The sequence below is a fragment of the Coregonus clupeaformis genome, chromosome 16 (genome assembly GCF_020615455.1).
Source record: "Coregonus clupeaformis isolate EN_2021a chromosome 16, ASM2061545v1, whole genome shotgun sequence".
Lineage (NCBI taxonomy): Eukaryota > Metazoa > Chordata > Actinopteri > Salmoniformes > Salmonidae > Coregonus > Coregonus clupeaformis.
Genome location: NC_059207.1, coordinates 6,231,404 through 6,246,217, shown reverse-complemented (window position 1 = coordinate 6,246,217; position 14,814 = coordinate 6,231,404). Strand labels below are relative to the sequence as shown.

General features: G+C 44.6%; 1 protein-coding gene across 5 annotated transcripts in view; it reads left to right on the top strand.

Moving 5' to 3' along the window:
* The window catches only part of LOC121584326 (sodium-dependent phosphate transporter 2-like), a 150,675-nt gene that overhangs the window by 103,130 nt on the left and 32,731 nt on the right, over positions 1 to 14,814 (top strand). For all 5 annotated transcript variants that reach the window (XM_045225601.1, XM_041900142.2, XM_045225599.1 and 2 more), the window contains 5 exons: positions 7,489 to 8,107; positions 9,223 to 9,363; positions 10,445 to 10,530; positions 10,855 to 10,951; positions 11,612 to 11,731. In XM_045225601.1, the coding sequence (XP_045081536.1) occupies positions 7,816 to 8,107; positions 9,223 to 9,363; positions 10,445 to 10,530; positions 10,855 to 10,951; positions 11,612 to 11,731 (736 nt within the window). In that variant the 5' untranslated portion in view covers positions 7,489 to 7,815. The remainder of the gene's footprint in view (positions 1 to 7,488; positions 8,108 to 9,222; positions 9,364 to 10,444; positions 10,531 to 10,854; positions 10,952 to 11,611; positions 11,732 to 14,814) is intronic.

Here is a 14,814-nt window from a genome sequence, read left to right as displayed (position 1 = left end):
CCTCTGGGTCTATGGGTCCTCTGGGTCTATGGGTCCTCTGGGTCTATGGGTCATCTGGGTCTATGGGTCCTGGTCAAAAGTTGTCCGCTATAAAAAGAATAGTGCCATTTCCCATAGATACAAAACCTGTTTGTTGTTCCAGTACTGGAAAAAGTACCCAATTTGTCATACTTGAGTAAATGTAAAGATGCCTAGAAAATGACTCAAGTTAAAGGCACCCAGTAAAATCCTACTTAAGTAAAAGTCTAAAAGTATTTGGTTTTAAATCTACTGAAGTATCAAAAGTAAATGGAATTGCTCAAATATACTTAAGTAACAAAAGTAAAAGTATAAATCATTTCAAATTCCTTATATTAAGCAAACCAGATGGCAGCATGACATTTTTTAATTTTTTATTGACGGATAGCCAGGGACACAGTCCAACACTGACATCATTTCCAAACTAAGCATGTGTTTAGTGAGTCCGCCAGATCAGAGGCAGTAGGGATGACCAGGGATGTTCTCTTGATAAGTGTGTGAATTGGACCATTTTCCTGTCCTGCTAAGCATTCAAAATGTAACGAGTACTTTTGGGTGTTAGGGAAAAAAAATAAAAACTACATAATTTTCTTTAGGACTGTAGTGAAGTAAAAGGTGTAAAAAATAGAAATAGTAAATAGAGCAGTTTGTCCATCCCGGCTGTAGTGGGTATTCTGGTTGATATTGGGCCAGCGACACACACAGGGGCTATGACCCACTAAGTGTTCCAGAGAGGTCTGAGCTGTGGGACGGTCTGAGCTGTGGGACGGTCTGAGCTGTGGGACGGAGAGAGGGTGGGCTAGTGTGTGTGTCGGGGGGGGGGTGCAGGCTAGTAGAGTGGGATGTTTAAAAAATAGCTTCGTAGCCCACGTGCCCAGAGCACACAATCTGTGTTAGTCTGGCTTTCAAGCTGTTTACATCTAAATGCCCTGTTACAAAAGGCTTACTGTAGGGCAGGGGTGTCAAACGTACGGCCCGCGGGCCGGATCAGGCCCGCAAACTAGTTTAATCCGGCCCGCGAGATGATTTCGAAAATAAAAATAAAAAAAATAAAAAAAAATAAAAAAAATAACAAATATATTTTAAGTATAAAAATGCGCTGCAATTTTTCAATAAAATAAACTGCTGTTCCAATTGCGTCCACTGGATGGCGCAATAGCAATTGTGTTAAGCAAGCAAACTGTTTATACCGGGGCAGAGCAAGTAGGTCAAGCACGTGCAGCCAATGAGCTACTTTGTTTTGCCCGCGATATTTATTACGGCTTCTACTTTTAACATTATGTGCTTTGGCACCCTCATTGCCCCAATATGTCTCTGTCAAAAAAGAGAAAAGTGGACGCAGAGTGCAGAGTGTTCCAAGAAAAATGGTCATCCTATTTATTCACGGAATTGAATGGGAAAGCTGTATGTTTGGTGTGTTCAGAGCATGTTGCAGTGCTGAAAGAATATAACCTTCGTCACCACTATGTGAGTCTTCATGCCGACAAATATGACAACTTTCAAGGACAGCGGAGATGAGAAAAGGTGAATGAACTGTTGGCGGGTCTGAAGAAACAGCAGTCTGTGTTTACTCACAGCCGAGACATCAGTGACGCTGCAGTGAAAGCTAGCTACCTCATTGCTAATGTAATCGCAGTGGCTTCAAAACCATTTATTGAGGGTGAATTTGTAAAAACATGCATGATGAAGGCAGCGGAGATTGTGTGCCCTGAAAAGCGGCAGGCTTTTGCAAATATCAGCCTGACAAGAAACACAGTTGCAGACAGGATTTCCGATCTTTCAGTGGATTTGGACAGCCAGTTGAAGCAAAAAGTAAAGTCATTTATTGCGTTTTCGGTTGCAATTGATGAAAGCACGGACATTACAGATGTTGCACAACTGGCCATTTTCATCCGCTGAAGTTGATGACACATTGACCGTCACCGAGGAGTTTGTGGAGTTGGTGCCGATGACAGATACAACGACAGCAGCTGATATTTTTACCGCACTCGTCGGCGCGCTGGACAGGGTCAGAGTGGACTGGTCCCCGCTGTCAGCCTGGCTACAGATGGTGCGCCCTCAATGATCGGGAAAAAAGCAGGCGTTGTGACAAAGTTCAGAGAGAAAGTGCAATCTGCAAATGGAGGACGTGATTTTTTGACTTTTCACTGTATTTTGCACCAGGAGGCTTTGTGTTGCAAGTCATTAAAGATGGATAACGTCATGAAGGTGGTCATCCAAACTGTTAATTTCATCCGATCCAGAAGCCTGAATCACTGTCAGTTTGACAGCCTTCTCAGAGAGAAAGACCACATCTATGGCCTGCCATACCACACTGAGGTAAGATGGTTAAGCCGAGGGTGCTGTGCTGAGGCGTTTCTTTGATTTACGAGAAGAAATTGAACAGTTCATGGAAGAAAAGGGCAAACCAGTGTTAGAATTTCATTCCGCAGAATGGATGCAGGACCTTGCATTTATGGTGGATGTTACAGAGCACCTGAATAACTTGAACAAACAGCTGCAAGGGCGCAACAAAGTTGTCACGCAGTATTATGACAGCATACGTTCTTTCAAGTTGAACCTGTCATTGTGGGAGACGCAACTTGCCGGTGGTGATGCAGCTCACTTCCCCTGTCTGAAAAATGTGTGCGCGACCCAACATGTGGCAGACATGAAGCGGTTCAAAGATAAAATAACGGGACTGTTACGGGAGTTTGAGCAACGCTTTCAGATTTATGTTTATATGTTTTTATGTTGATGTGCTATTGTTTTTAATTGATTTTATTTTATTTGTATATTTAACCTATTCTTGACTCTGTGGTTCTTGCACTTGTTTGGGGAACAGGATTTCATTATTTTTATCTACATTTCTGCCTGAGAAATGACACCCTGATATAGTTCTGTGATCTGTGATATACTTCTGTGAATCACTGAGGCATTGTGTGTTTGTGTTCTTTGTCCTCAGAACTTTCAAATAACTTGAGGTGTTTTATGATTAATAGTGATGTTGTGCTTTTGGACACTGTCCTCAGGCTCCAGCTTTATGTTTATATGTTTTTATGTTGATGTAATATTGTTTTTAATTGATTTTATTTTATTTGTATATTTAACCTATTCTTGACTCTGTGGTTCTTGCACTTGTTTGGGGAACAGGATTTCATTATTTTTATCTACATTTCTGCCTGAGAAATGACACCCTGATTTAGTTCTGTGATCTGTGAAAGTTCTGTTAATCACTGAGGCATTGTGTGTTTGTGTGTTCTTTTTCTTTAGAATTTTCAAATAAACTTGACGTGTTTTATGATTAATAGTGATGTTGTGTTTGTACTATTTTGGACACACTGTCCTCAGGCTCCAGCTTTATGTTGTATGTTGATCGTATTAAAACAAAGAAAACAATCTGAAGTTGTTGTTTTTAAGTTATATATACCATGATTTATCCGGTCCGGCCCACTTGGGAATAGATTTTCCTCCATGTGGCCCCTGAGCTAAAATGAGTTTGACACCCCTGCTGTAGGGGAATGTGCAGCATTTACCTCCTGTAAATTTGATTTTGATCGAGTTGGGTTTTTTGATCAGCGGGTGAGAGATTTCTCTGGGGTTTTGAAGCGTATGGTGGACAGTGCGTCACAGGCAGGACTAGTGTTGTACTCCTATCCAGACCCGGGTTCAAATGCTATTCTAAATCATTTAAAATACTTAAGCTGGGCTTGATTTTGAGCTTGCCTGGTGCAATGGAAGCAGTAAAATAGTTGAGAAAGTGCAAACCCTGTGCATCTGGCACCTCAGACAGGCCGAAGCAGATGCTAAAGATTTCAAATAGTATTTGAACCCAGGTGTGTTCCTGCCTATTCAGAGCCTATTGTAGCGGACTCCATGGCGTATTAGCCAAAGTCACAGAATGGCACTAGATCCGGACAGATAAACTCAGCTACTGACCTGGAAGTTGGGCATCTTTTGAGTTCAATATGATTACATTTGAAAAATGTGTCTATTTTTTTTTTTTGGGGGGGGTGGGGTGGGGAGACAGCCATGTATGCCTAGACGGTACAATGATTCTCTACACTATACTTGCTTGTTTTGTCACATACACTGAAATTAGTCTAACTATTATAATTTTAGCAACCGGGAAATGGTGGAGCGATTTCTTCATAGTGCACCTTTTTTAAAGCTGGAAGCTACTGGTATCATCTTCCATTGTAAAAGTGTTCTAGCCTGTATGGACATCCCAGGAGGTTGGTGGTAATGGCTGGAGCAGAATCAGCGGAATGGTATCTTGCGAACAGTTTCAACATTTTCTACATGACGTGTTGCATTATTCAAGTGTGTTAGCGTGAGCCGACAATGCAGCCCAGACCGCTCTAGCAATGAGTGGGTAAGTGGAGAAGTACTGAAAGTACCAAATTCCCTCACCGAACCGTTTTTATTTTAGTAATTGGAAAAAGTACTGAAGTTTCGGTATACCGTGCAACACTAGTTTTTACACAGGTCTTTTTGTGCAACCATTACTGAGTGTTGTTCCAGTTGAAGGGTTATTTTCTGTGATAATCACGTTTTTTTTATTCATCTTGATGAAGTCTTTAAAAAGACGTATAAGTGCATGTGGCATATGAGAAACTTTCTCTCGAAAATATATGCGTGATAGTAACAACCTGGTTGTCTTTCTGATACGATGTAACACATTCCCAAAATACCTTTTTTATAAGGTTTGAAATTATTTATGCATTGAATTAAATTGAAATAAATAAAAGATAAATAAATACATTCATATTTAATAGCATTAGGCGCATCAGCCTAATGTAGACAGTCTACATGGGGCCAATATTTTAGCCCACACTGTGCCAATGTGGGCATGTTTACCGGGGCGGCAGATAGCTCTTCGAGGTTAGAGCGTTGGGCTAGTAAGCGAAAGGTTGCTGGTTCAAATACCGGAGCCGACAAGGTGAAAATTCTGCCAATGTGCCCTTGAGCAAGGCACTTAATCATAATTGCTCCAAGGGGTACTCCCTGCGGGTGTCTCAGGGAGAGTTGAGATATGCAAAAGAAAATAACATTTCCATTACACACTTGTATAAACACCCCCCAAATGATTATGTTTTCTGGGACAAGATGGGCTTATATCAGGCAAGGTGAGAACTGCCTTCACCAGATATAGGCTGGCCACACTGGGCCAATGCCTTGGGACCAACATGGAGCCGATGAGCAAAGGTGCATTGGCCCAATGTGGGCAGCCTACATGTTGCCAATATTTCAGCCCGCATTGGGCCCATGTGGACATGTTTTCTGAGTAGGTACCAGACCAGGTAGACAGGCTGAAATTATCTTGTCTGCCCTGACCCTGTCCCTGTCTGCCCAAATACAGGTCTCAGTTCAGCTCATAATGAAGTTGTCAGCGACCGTCTTCCCCCAAATACAGGTCTCAGTTCAGCTCATAATCAAGTTGTCAGCGACCGTCTTCCCCCAAATACAGGTCTCAGTTCAGCTCATAATCAAGTTGTCAGCGACCGTCTTCCCCCAAATACAGGCCTCAGTTCAGCTCATAATCAAGTTGTCAGCGACCGTCTTCACCCAAATACAGGTCTGGGTAAAGTTCATAAACAACTGTTAGCAAGGCAGCCATCTACTGTCTTCACCCAAATACTGGTCTGGAGTCAGGACCTAAACGTGATGCTGTTTGCTAGTCTAACTAGTTGAATCCGTGAACAATGTTTTTATCTGAGAATAGCCCCTTAGCTGCCCTGCCTCTGCCTCAGCCTTTGGAAGTCTACATGTATTTACTGGCTCATTTCAAAACCTCTGCTGCCTGTTTCGTGTTGTGGTGGCGACTCTCTCACTAAGAACCTTAAGAACGCGAGCTACAGTAGCAGGACTAAGGCATTAAAGAGCAGGGTTCAGACTAAAGAGAAGTCCTTTTACTACACCGTAAAAAAAAACCTAGACGCTGACTAAGAACTGGTGTATACTGGAGGGTGCCCTACTGTACGACGGTAATGTTTTAAAAGGGTAGTTTGGGATTTTGGCAATGAAGCCCTAATCTATTTCCCCAGAGTCAGATGAAGTTGTGGACAGTGTTCCCTGTAAGCTGCTCGCTGGTGCGCGGTAGCACTGAGACTGCCTCGCAGAAATATCAGCTCACAGAGAAGAAGCACGAGATTTGAACTTCACTCAAACTTTCTAGAGTTTCCACCTGTTAGTTAACACTATCAACGTTTCCCTTTTTACTGTGGCAATTGTGATCTGATCAACGCAGTATTATCCACTGTCATGGCAACATACCGAAACAAAACAGACTATGCAAGAGCAGTAGGCGGGTAAAATCACCAAGAAGCCAAGCCCCCCCCCAACCCCCACCAACCCCCACCACAAAAATAGCCATATTACAACAGTAAACCTGAAAATTTGCTCAGTGCCCAAAACTTTTTTAGGGAACATTAATTGTGGATCTCTGCGTGCAGTTTGATGGAAGTTGCTAACTAGAGTTAGTGGAATTCCTAACTAGCGTTAATCAGTGGGAACTGCTAGCATTGTGTAGTGGCGCAGTGGTCTAAGGCACTGCATCGCAGTGCTAGCTGTGCCACTAGAGATCCTGGTTCGAGTCCAGGCTCTGTCGCAGCCGGCCGCGACCGGGAGACCCATGGGGGCGGCGCGCAATTGGTCCAGCGGCGTCCAAGGTAGGGGAGGGTTTGGCCGGCAGGGATGTGGGTTCATTTCCCACGGGGGCCCAGTATATAAAATAAAATAAAACTACAAAAAACATGTATGCATTCACTAACTGTAAGTCGCTCTGGATAAGAGCGTCTGCTAAATGACTAAAATGTTAAATGCAGTGGTATCAGCAGTAGGTGGTAGCTAGTGTTAGCTGCTATCTGCGAGGCAGATCTAGGATCAGTTTAGTCTTTTAAATCATAATGAATCAGATTATATGATCCTGCTCTGGTACTGACCCATGTCAGATATTATCTGGATGGAAACCCGGCAGAGGAGAAGCAGTGAAAGGTGATCTGGCCCTTTATAGCAGCTGACAGCAGGGCCTTGTGGTGGTGGAGAAAAAGGTGTTGATATGCTTCTCCTAACGCTGAACACATAGCTCACATCTCGTTCCACCACACACTAGGCTTTTTATAGCCCCAGTCCAGCTAACTGGGATGATTTTGATTCTTTAAAGTGTGGACGATGATGCAATGATTTCCTATTGTGGCTGGCTATCAGAACTGTCCTCTGCTTACACACACACACACACGCACGCACGCACGCACACACACACACACACACACACACACACACCCTTCAGTGTGCTCGCTTTAATCAAAGACTCCGCCTCTCATCCACCTCGTTTCATTAGACTCACAGGTCATTGGTTGGTGTTGGGGGGACAGTCACTCTGATTGGTTGGTGTTGGGGGGCAGACATTCTCATTGGTCTGTTGTTGGGGGGGATGTGTAGAGCCTAATCATGACCTCTAACCTCTCTTTGTGTGTGTGTGTTTGTCAGGTGAGGGAAGAGAAGGGTGTAGACGGGACTGTCTCAGCTCTGAGCCATGGAATGCCCCCTCCGTCCGCCACTAGCTGCCTCTTCTCCACAGACTGAGCTCCAGACGCTAAGTTAGCGGCACGCTTCTGCCCTCGAACGTAACACATCCAGGAAGGGAGGAAGTCACAGCAGAGCAGAGCTTCGTACGCACAGAGGAAAGGATTTACAGCTCCTCTCCAACGCACCAACAGCTAGCTGCTTTTAGCTTAGTTGGTTAGGTTTAGTTGGTTAGGTTTTTCTTCTTTCTTGTTTTCTCTGTGGATTTGTGATTTTTGATCGAGAGTCAAGATGGTGGATTTACAAGAGTACCTGTGGATGGTGATCCTCGGCTTCGTGATAGCCTTCATCCTGGCCTTCTCTGTGGGGGCCAACGACGTGGCCAACTCGTTCGGGACGGCGGTAGGATCGGGGGTGGTGACGCTGAAGCAGGCCTGTATCCTGGCGTCCATCTTTGAGACGTTGGGTTCCATGCTGCTTGGAGCCAAGGTGGGGGAGACCATACGGAAGGGCATCATAGACGTCAACCTATACAACGAGACTGTGCCCGTGCTTATGGCAGGGGAGGTCAGCGCCATGGTCGGTACGTACCATACATTGTGTGAGCGTTTCAGTGCTGGGTCTGGAGATGCTACCAGTCTAGGTGATCTGGGTCTGGAGATGCTACCAGTCTGTCTGACAACAGGTTGTTATGCTGTCTGACAACAGGTTGTGATGTTGTCTGACAACAGGTTGTGATGTTGTCTGACAACAGGTTGTGATGTTGTCTGACAACAGGTTGTGATGCTGTCTGACAACAGGTTGTGATGTTGTCTGACAACAGGTTGTGATGTTGTCGGACAACAGGTTGTGATGTTGTCTGACAACAGGTTGTGATGCTGTCTGACAACAGGTTGTGATGCTGTCTGACAACAGGTTGTTATGCTGTCTGACAACAGGTTGTTATGCTGTCTGACAACAGGTTGTTATGCTGTCTGACAACAGGTTGTTATGCTGTCTGACAACAGGTTGTTATGCTGTCTGACAACAAGTTGTTATGCTGTCTGACAACAGGTTGTTATGCTGTCTGACAACAGGTTGTTATGTTGTCTTGTAGTATTATACAGCTGTCTGACAACAGGTTGTTATGCTGTCTGACAACAAGTTGTTATGCTGTCTGACAACAGGTTGTTATGCTGTCTGACAACAGGTTGTTATGCTGTCTGACAACAGGTTGTTATGCTGTCTGACAACAGGTTGTGATGTTGTCTGACAACAGGTTGTGATGTTGTCTGACAACAGGTTGTGCTGTTGTCTGACAACAGGTTGTTATGTTGTCTGACAACAGGTTGTGATGTTGTCTGACAACAGGTTGTGATGTTGTCTGACAACAGGTTGTGATGCTGTCTGACAACAGGTTGTGATGTTGTCTGACAACAGGGTGTTATGCTGTCTGACAACAGGTTGTTATGCTGTCTGACAACAGGTTGTTATGCTGTCTGACAACAGGTTGTTATGTTGTCTTGTAGTATTATACAGCTGTCTGACAACAGGTTGTTATGCTGTCTGACAACAGGTTGTGATGTTGTCTGACAACAGGTTGTGATGCTGTCTGACAACAGGTTGTTATGCTGTCTTGTAGTATTATACAGCTGTCTGACAACAGGTTGTTATGCTGCCTCTCTCTCTCTCTCTCACTCTCTCTCACTCTTTCTACAGGTTCTGCGATTTGGCAGCTCATTGCGTCGTTCCTCAAACTACCCATCTCTGGGACGCATTGCATCGTGGGTTCAACCATTGGGTTCTCCATGGTGGCCATTGGCACCAAGGGCGTTCAGTGGATGCAGCTGGTCAAGATTGGTATGTCTATGACTACGTTACCCAGCCTGCTCTGCATAGGGTTTACTATCTATGACTACAATACCCAGCCTGCAGCTGGTCAAGATGTATAATTGTTTATTTATTAGGATCTCTTTCAGCCCACCACTAGCTAGTCTAATATGGAACCTAGCCCTCTCTGTGTGAGTTCCAATCTCAAATAGACCCTCTAGCCCTACCCCAAAGATATTGGGTATATGACTACATTACCCTGCCTCATGTTGATAGTATTGACTGTCTGACTACATTACCCAGCCTCCTGTGGATAGTATTGACTGTCTGACTACATTACCCAGCCTGCTCTGGGTACAGTTCATTGTTCTATGACTACATTACCCAGCCTGCTCTGGGTACAGTTGACTGTTTGACTACATTACCCAGCCTGCCTTGGGGTATGGTTGACTGTCTATGACTATATTAACCAGCCTGCTCTGGGGTAGGGTTTAATGTTTATGACAATGTTACATAGCCTGCTCTGGGGTAGGATTGACTGTCTACGAAAACATTACCCAGCCTGCTCTGGGGTAGGGTTGACTGTCTATGAAAACATTACCCAGCCTGCTCTTGGGTAGGGTTGAATGTTTATGACTATGTTACATAGCCTGCTCTGGGGTAGGGTTGACTGTCTACGAAAACATTACCCAGCCTGCTCTGTGGTAGGGTTGACTGTCTATGAAAACATTACTCAGCCTGCTCTTGGGTAGGGTTGACTGTTTATGACTACATTGCCCAGCCTGCTCTGGGGTAGGGTTGACTGTTTACGAAAACATTACCCAGCCTGCTCTGGGGTAGGGTTGACTGTCTATGACTACATTACCCAGCCTGCTGTCTATGGTCCAATACCAAATAGACCCCTAAAACCAATATCTTACCCTCTTAGGCTGATCACCACCTGAGCGTACTGACTGATCTAGAAATCATCACCTTAGGATACAAGGTTATTCGTACATCATCCATTCTGCTCAGGCAGGCTGGGATCAGTGACCAATCATAATTGATGCTCTCAAACATGACCTATGACTACATTACCCAGCCTGCCCCATCTTGTCCTGTTTTTCTCCAGTTGCATCCTGGTTCATCTCTCCCCTACTGTCGGGACTGATGTCTGGGTTCCTCTTCTTCCTCATCAGACACTTCATCCTTAATAAGGTGGGTTACCAGTAGTCACATTATACACTAGTAGTAGTTTGTATGCTGTCAGATGAGGCTGGTGGGAGGAGCTACAGTATAGGAGGAAGGGCTCATTGTAATGTCTGGAATGGAATACATGGAACACTGTCAAACATATGTTTGACTCCTTTCATTAATTCCATTCCAGCCATTACAATGAGCCGTCCTCCTATAGCTCCTCCCACCAGCCTGTGTGTGTGTGTTTTTGTGTGTGTAGTGCGGGTGTGGTTCTGACCTGTGTGTGTGTTTTTGTGTGTGTAGTGCGGGTGTGGTTCTGACCTGTGTGTGTGTGTTTGTCTTTAGGATGACCCGGTCCCCAACGGTCTCCGTGCCCTGCCAGTGTTCTACGCCTCAACGATAGGCATCAACGCCTTCTCCATTCTTTATACAGGAGCACCATGTAAGAACTGGGACCCAACCCAACCCTAACCTAGCCCTTTACACAGGAGCACCATGTAAGAACTGGGACCCAACCCAACCCAACCCTAACCTAGCCCTTTACACAGGAGCACCATGTAAGAACTGGGACCCAACCCAACCCTAACCTAGCCCTTTATACAGGAGCACCATGTAAGAACTGGGACCCAACCCAACCCAACCCTAACCTAGCCCTTTACACAGGAGCACCATGTAAGAACTGGGACCTAACCTAACCCAACCCTAACCTAGCCCTTTACACAGGAGCACCATATAACAACCGGGACCTAACCTAACCCAACCCTAACCTAGCCCTTTACACAGGAGCACCATATAACAACCGGGACCTAACCTAACCCAACCCTAACCTAGCCCTTTACACAGGAGCGCCATTTAACAACTTGGACTTAAGAGGGGCACTTCACCACTTTTTAACCTCATCTATATATCCAGCACCATACCAGTGTCTACATAGTGAAAACGGTGATTATCTACAACTATGTCTGTGTTTTGCAGTGCTGGGCTTACCACTCTGTTTAAATGTGTGTCTCGCTCTCGCTCTCTCTCTCTCTCTCTCTCTCTCTCGGCTCTCTCTCTCTCGGCTCTCTCTCTCTCTCTCTGTCTCTGTCTCTGTCTCTCTCAGTGCTAGGTCTGGAGATGTTACCGGTGTGGGCTATAGCTCTTATCACGCTGGCGGGGGCTCTGGTCTGTGCTGTCGTGGTCTGGTTCGCCGTCTGCCCCTGGATGAGACGGAAGATAGCAAGTATGTATCACCATCGCAGCCCCCTGTCCCAGGCGAGCTCAACACACAATGTGCCTCTCTGAAACTAAACAACCTCTGTGTTCTTTCATCACCACTTGCCAAAGTAAAAGAAAATTAAACCCAGTAACCCACTAGATTACTGAACAGAGTTAAGTTATCTAAGCTTCTTGTTGGTTAGGGAAATTAGGTATTTATTTGGGTCTGTTTCGTGGTTAAGGTTAGGGTTTTGTTTGGTGTAGGTTAGGGTTATGAAATTTTTTTGTGGTTATGATTCGGGGTTTTTTTTGGGGGGGGTGATTATCAAATAAAATTTTATTGGTCGCATACACATTTAGCAGATGTTATTGCGGGTGTAGCAAAATGCTTGTGTTCCTAGCTCCAACAGTGCAGTAATACCTAACAATACACAGCAATACACATTTAATCTAAAAAAGTAAAATAATGGAATTAAGAAATATAGAAATATTAGGACGAGCAATGTCGGAGTCCGGAGTATAAATATATACATGGACAGTATATGGGTAGAATATGTAGTATATCTGTAGAATACGTAGGATATATAACAGTATATGTACAGCAATAGCTGAATAGAATGCAGTATATACAGTTGAAGTCGGAAGTTTACATACACTCAGGTTGGAGTCATTAAAACTCGTTTTTCAACCACTCCACAAATGTCTTGTTAACAAACTATAGTTTTGGCAAGTCGTTTAGGACATCTTCTTTGTGCATGACACAAGTAATTTTTCCAACAATTGTTCACAGACAGATTATTTCACTTATAATTCACTGTATCACAATTCCAGTGGGTCAGAAGTTTACATACACTAAGTTGACTGTGCCTTTAAACAGCTTGGAAAATTCCAGATAATGATGTCATGGCTTTAGAAGCTTCTGATAGGCTAATTGACATCATTTGAGTCAATTGGAGGTGTACCTGTGGATGTATTTCAAGGCCTAATTTCAAACTCAGTGCCTCTTTGATTGACATCATGGGAAAATCAAAAATCAGCCAAGACCTCAGAAAAAAATGGTAGACCTCCACGAGTCTGGTTCATCCTTAGGAGCAATTTCCAAATGCCTGAAGGTACTACGTTCATCTGTACAAACAATAGTACGCAAGTATAAACACCATGGGACCACGCAGCCGTCATACCGCTCAGGAAGGAGACGCGTTCTGTCTCCTAGAGATGAACGTACTTTGGTGCGAAAAGTACAAATCAATCCCAGAACAACAGCAAAGGACCTTGTGAATATTCTGGAGGAAACAGGGACAAAAGTATCTATATCTACAGTAAAATAAGTCATATATTGACATAACCTGAAAGGCTGCTCAGCAAGGAAGAAGCCACTAGTCCAAAACCGCCATAAAAAAGCCAGTCTACGGTTTGCAACTGCACATGGGGACAAAGATCGTACTTTTTTTGAGAAATGTCCTCTGGTCTGATGAAACAAAAATAGAACTGTTTGGCCATAATGACCATCGTTATGTTTGGAGGAAAAAGGGGAACGCTTGCAAGCCGAAGAACACCATCCCAACCGTGAAGCACGGGGGTGGCAGCATCATGCTGTGGGGGTGCTTTGCTGCAGGAGGGACTGGTGCACTTCACAAAATAGATGGCATCATGAGGAAGGAACATTATGTGGATATATTGAAGCAACATCTCAAGACATCAGTCAGGAAGTTAAAGCTTGGTCGTAAATGGGTCTTCCAAATGGACAATGACCCCAAGCATACTTCCAAAGTTGTGGCAAAATGGCTTAAGGATAACAAAGTTAAGGTATTGGAGTGGCCATCACAAAGCCCTGACCTCAATCCTATAGAAAATGTGTGGGCATAACTGAAAAAGCACGTGCGAGCAAGGAGGCCTACACACCTGACTCAGTTACACCAGCTCTGTCAGGAGGAATGGGCCAAAATTCACCCAACTTATTGTGGGAAGCTTGTGGAAGGCTACCTGAAACTTTTGACCCAAGTTAAACAATTTAAAGGCAATGGTATCAAATACTAATTGAGTGTATGTAAACTTCTGACCCACTGGGAATGTGATGAAAGAAATAAAAGCTGAAATAAATCATTCTCTCATTCTTAAAATAAAGTGGTGATCCTAACTGACCTAAAACAGGGAATTTTTACTAGGATCAAATGTCAGGAATTGTGGAAAACTGAGTTTAAATGTATTTGGCTAAGGTGTATGTAAACTTCCGACTTCAACTGTACATATGAAATGGGTAAAACGGTATGTAAACCAGTGACCAGTGTTCCATGTCTATGTACATAGGGCAGCAGTCTCTAAGGTGCAGGGTGGAGTACTGGGTGGTAGCCGGCTCGTGACAGTGACTAAGGTTCAGGGCATGGTACTGGACGGAGGCCGGTTAATGGTGACTATTTAACAGTCAGATGGCCTTGAGATAGAAGCTGTTTTTTCAGTCTCTCGGTCCCAGCTTAGATGCACCTGTACTGACCTCGCCTTCAGGATGGTAGCAGGGTGAACAGGCCATGGCTTGGGTGGCTGAGGTCCTTGATGATCTTTTTGGACTTCCTGTGACACTGGGTGCTGTAGATGTCCTGAAGGGCAGGCAGTGTGCCCCCGGTGATACGTTGGGAAGACCGCACCACCCTCCGGAGAGCCCTGCGGTTGCGGGCGGTGCAGTTACCGTGATACAGCCCGACAGGATGCTCTCAATGGTGCATCTGTAAAAGTTTGTGAGGGTTTTCGGTGCCAAACCAAATTTCTTCAGCCTCTTGAGGTTGAAGAGGCGCTGTTGCCCCTTCTTCACCATACTGTCTGTGTGGGTGGACTATTTCAGATTGTCAGTGATGTGTACGCCAAGGAACTTGAAGCTTTTCACCTTCTCTACTGCAGCCCCGTCTATGTGGATGGAGACGTGCTCCCTCTGCTGTCTCCTGAAGTCCACGATCAGCTCCTTGGTTTTGTTGACGTTGAGGAAGAGGTCAGTTTCCTGGCACCACTCCGCCAGGGCCCTCACCTCCTCCCTGTAGGCTGTCTCGTCATTGTTGGTAATCAGGCCTACCACTGTTGTCGTCTTCAAAATTGATGATTGAGTTTGAGACATGCATG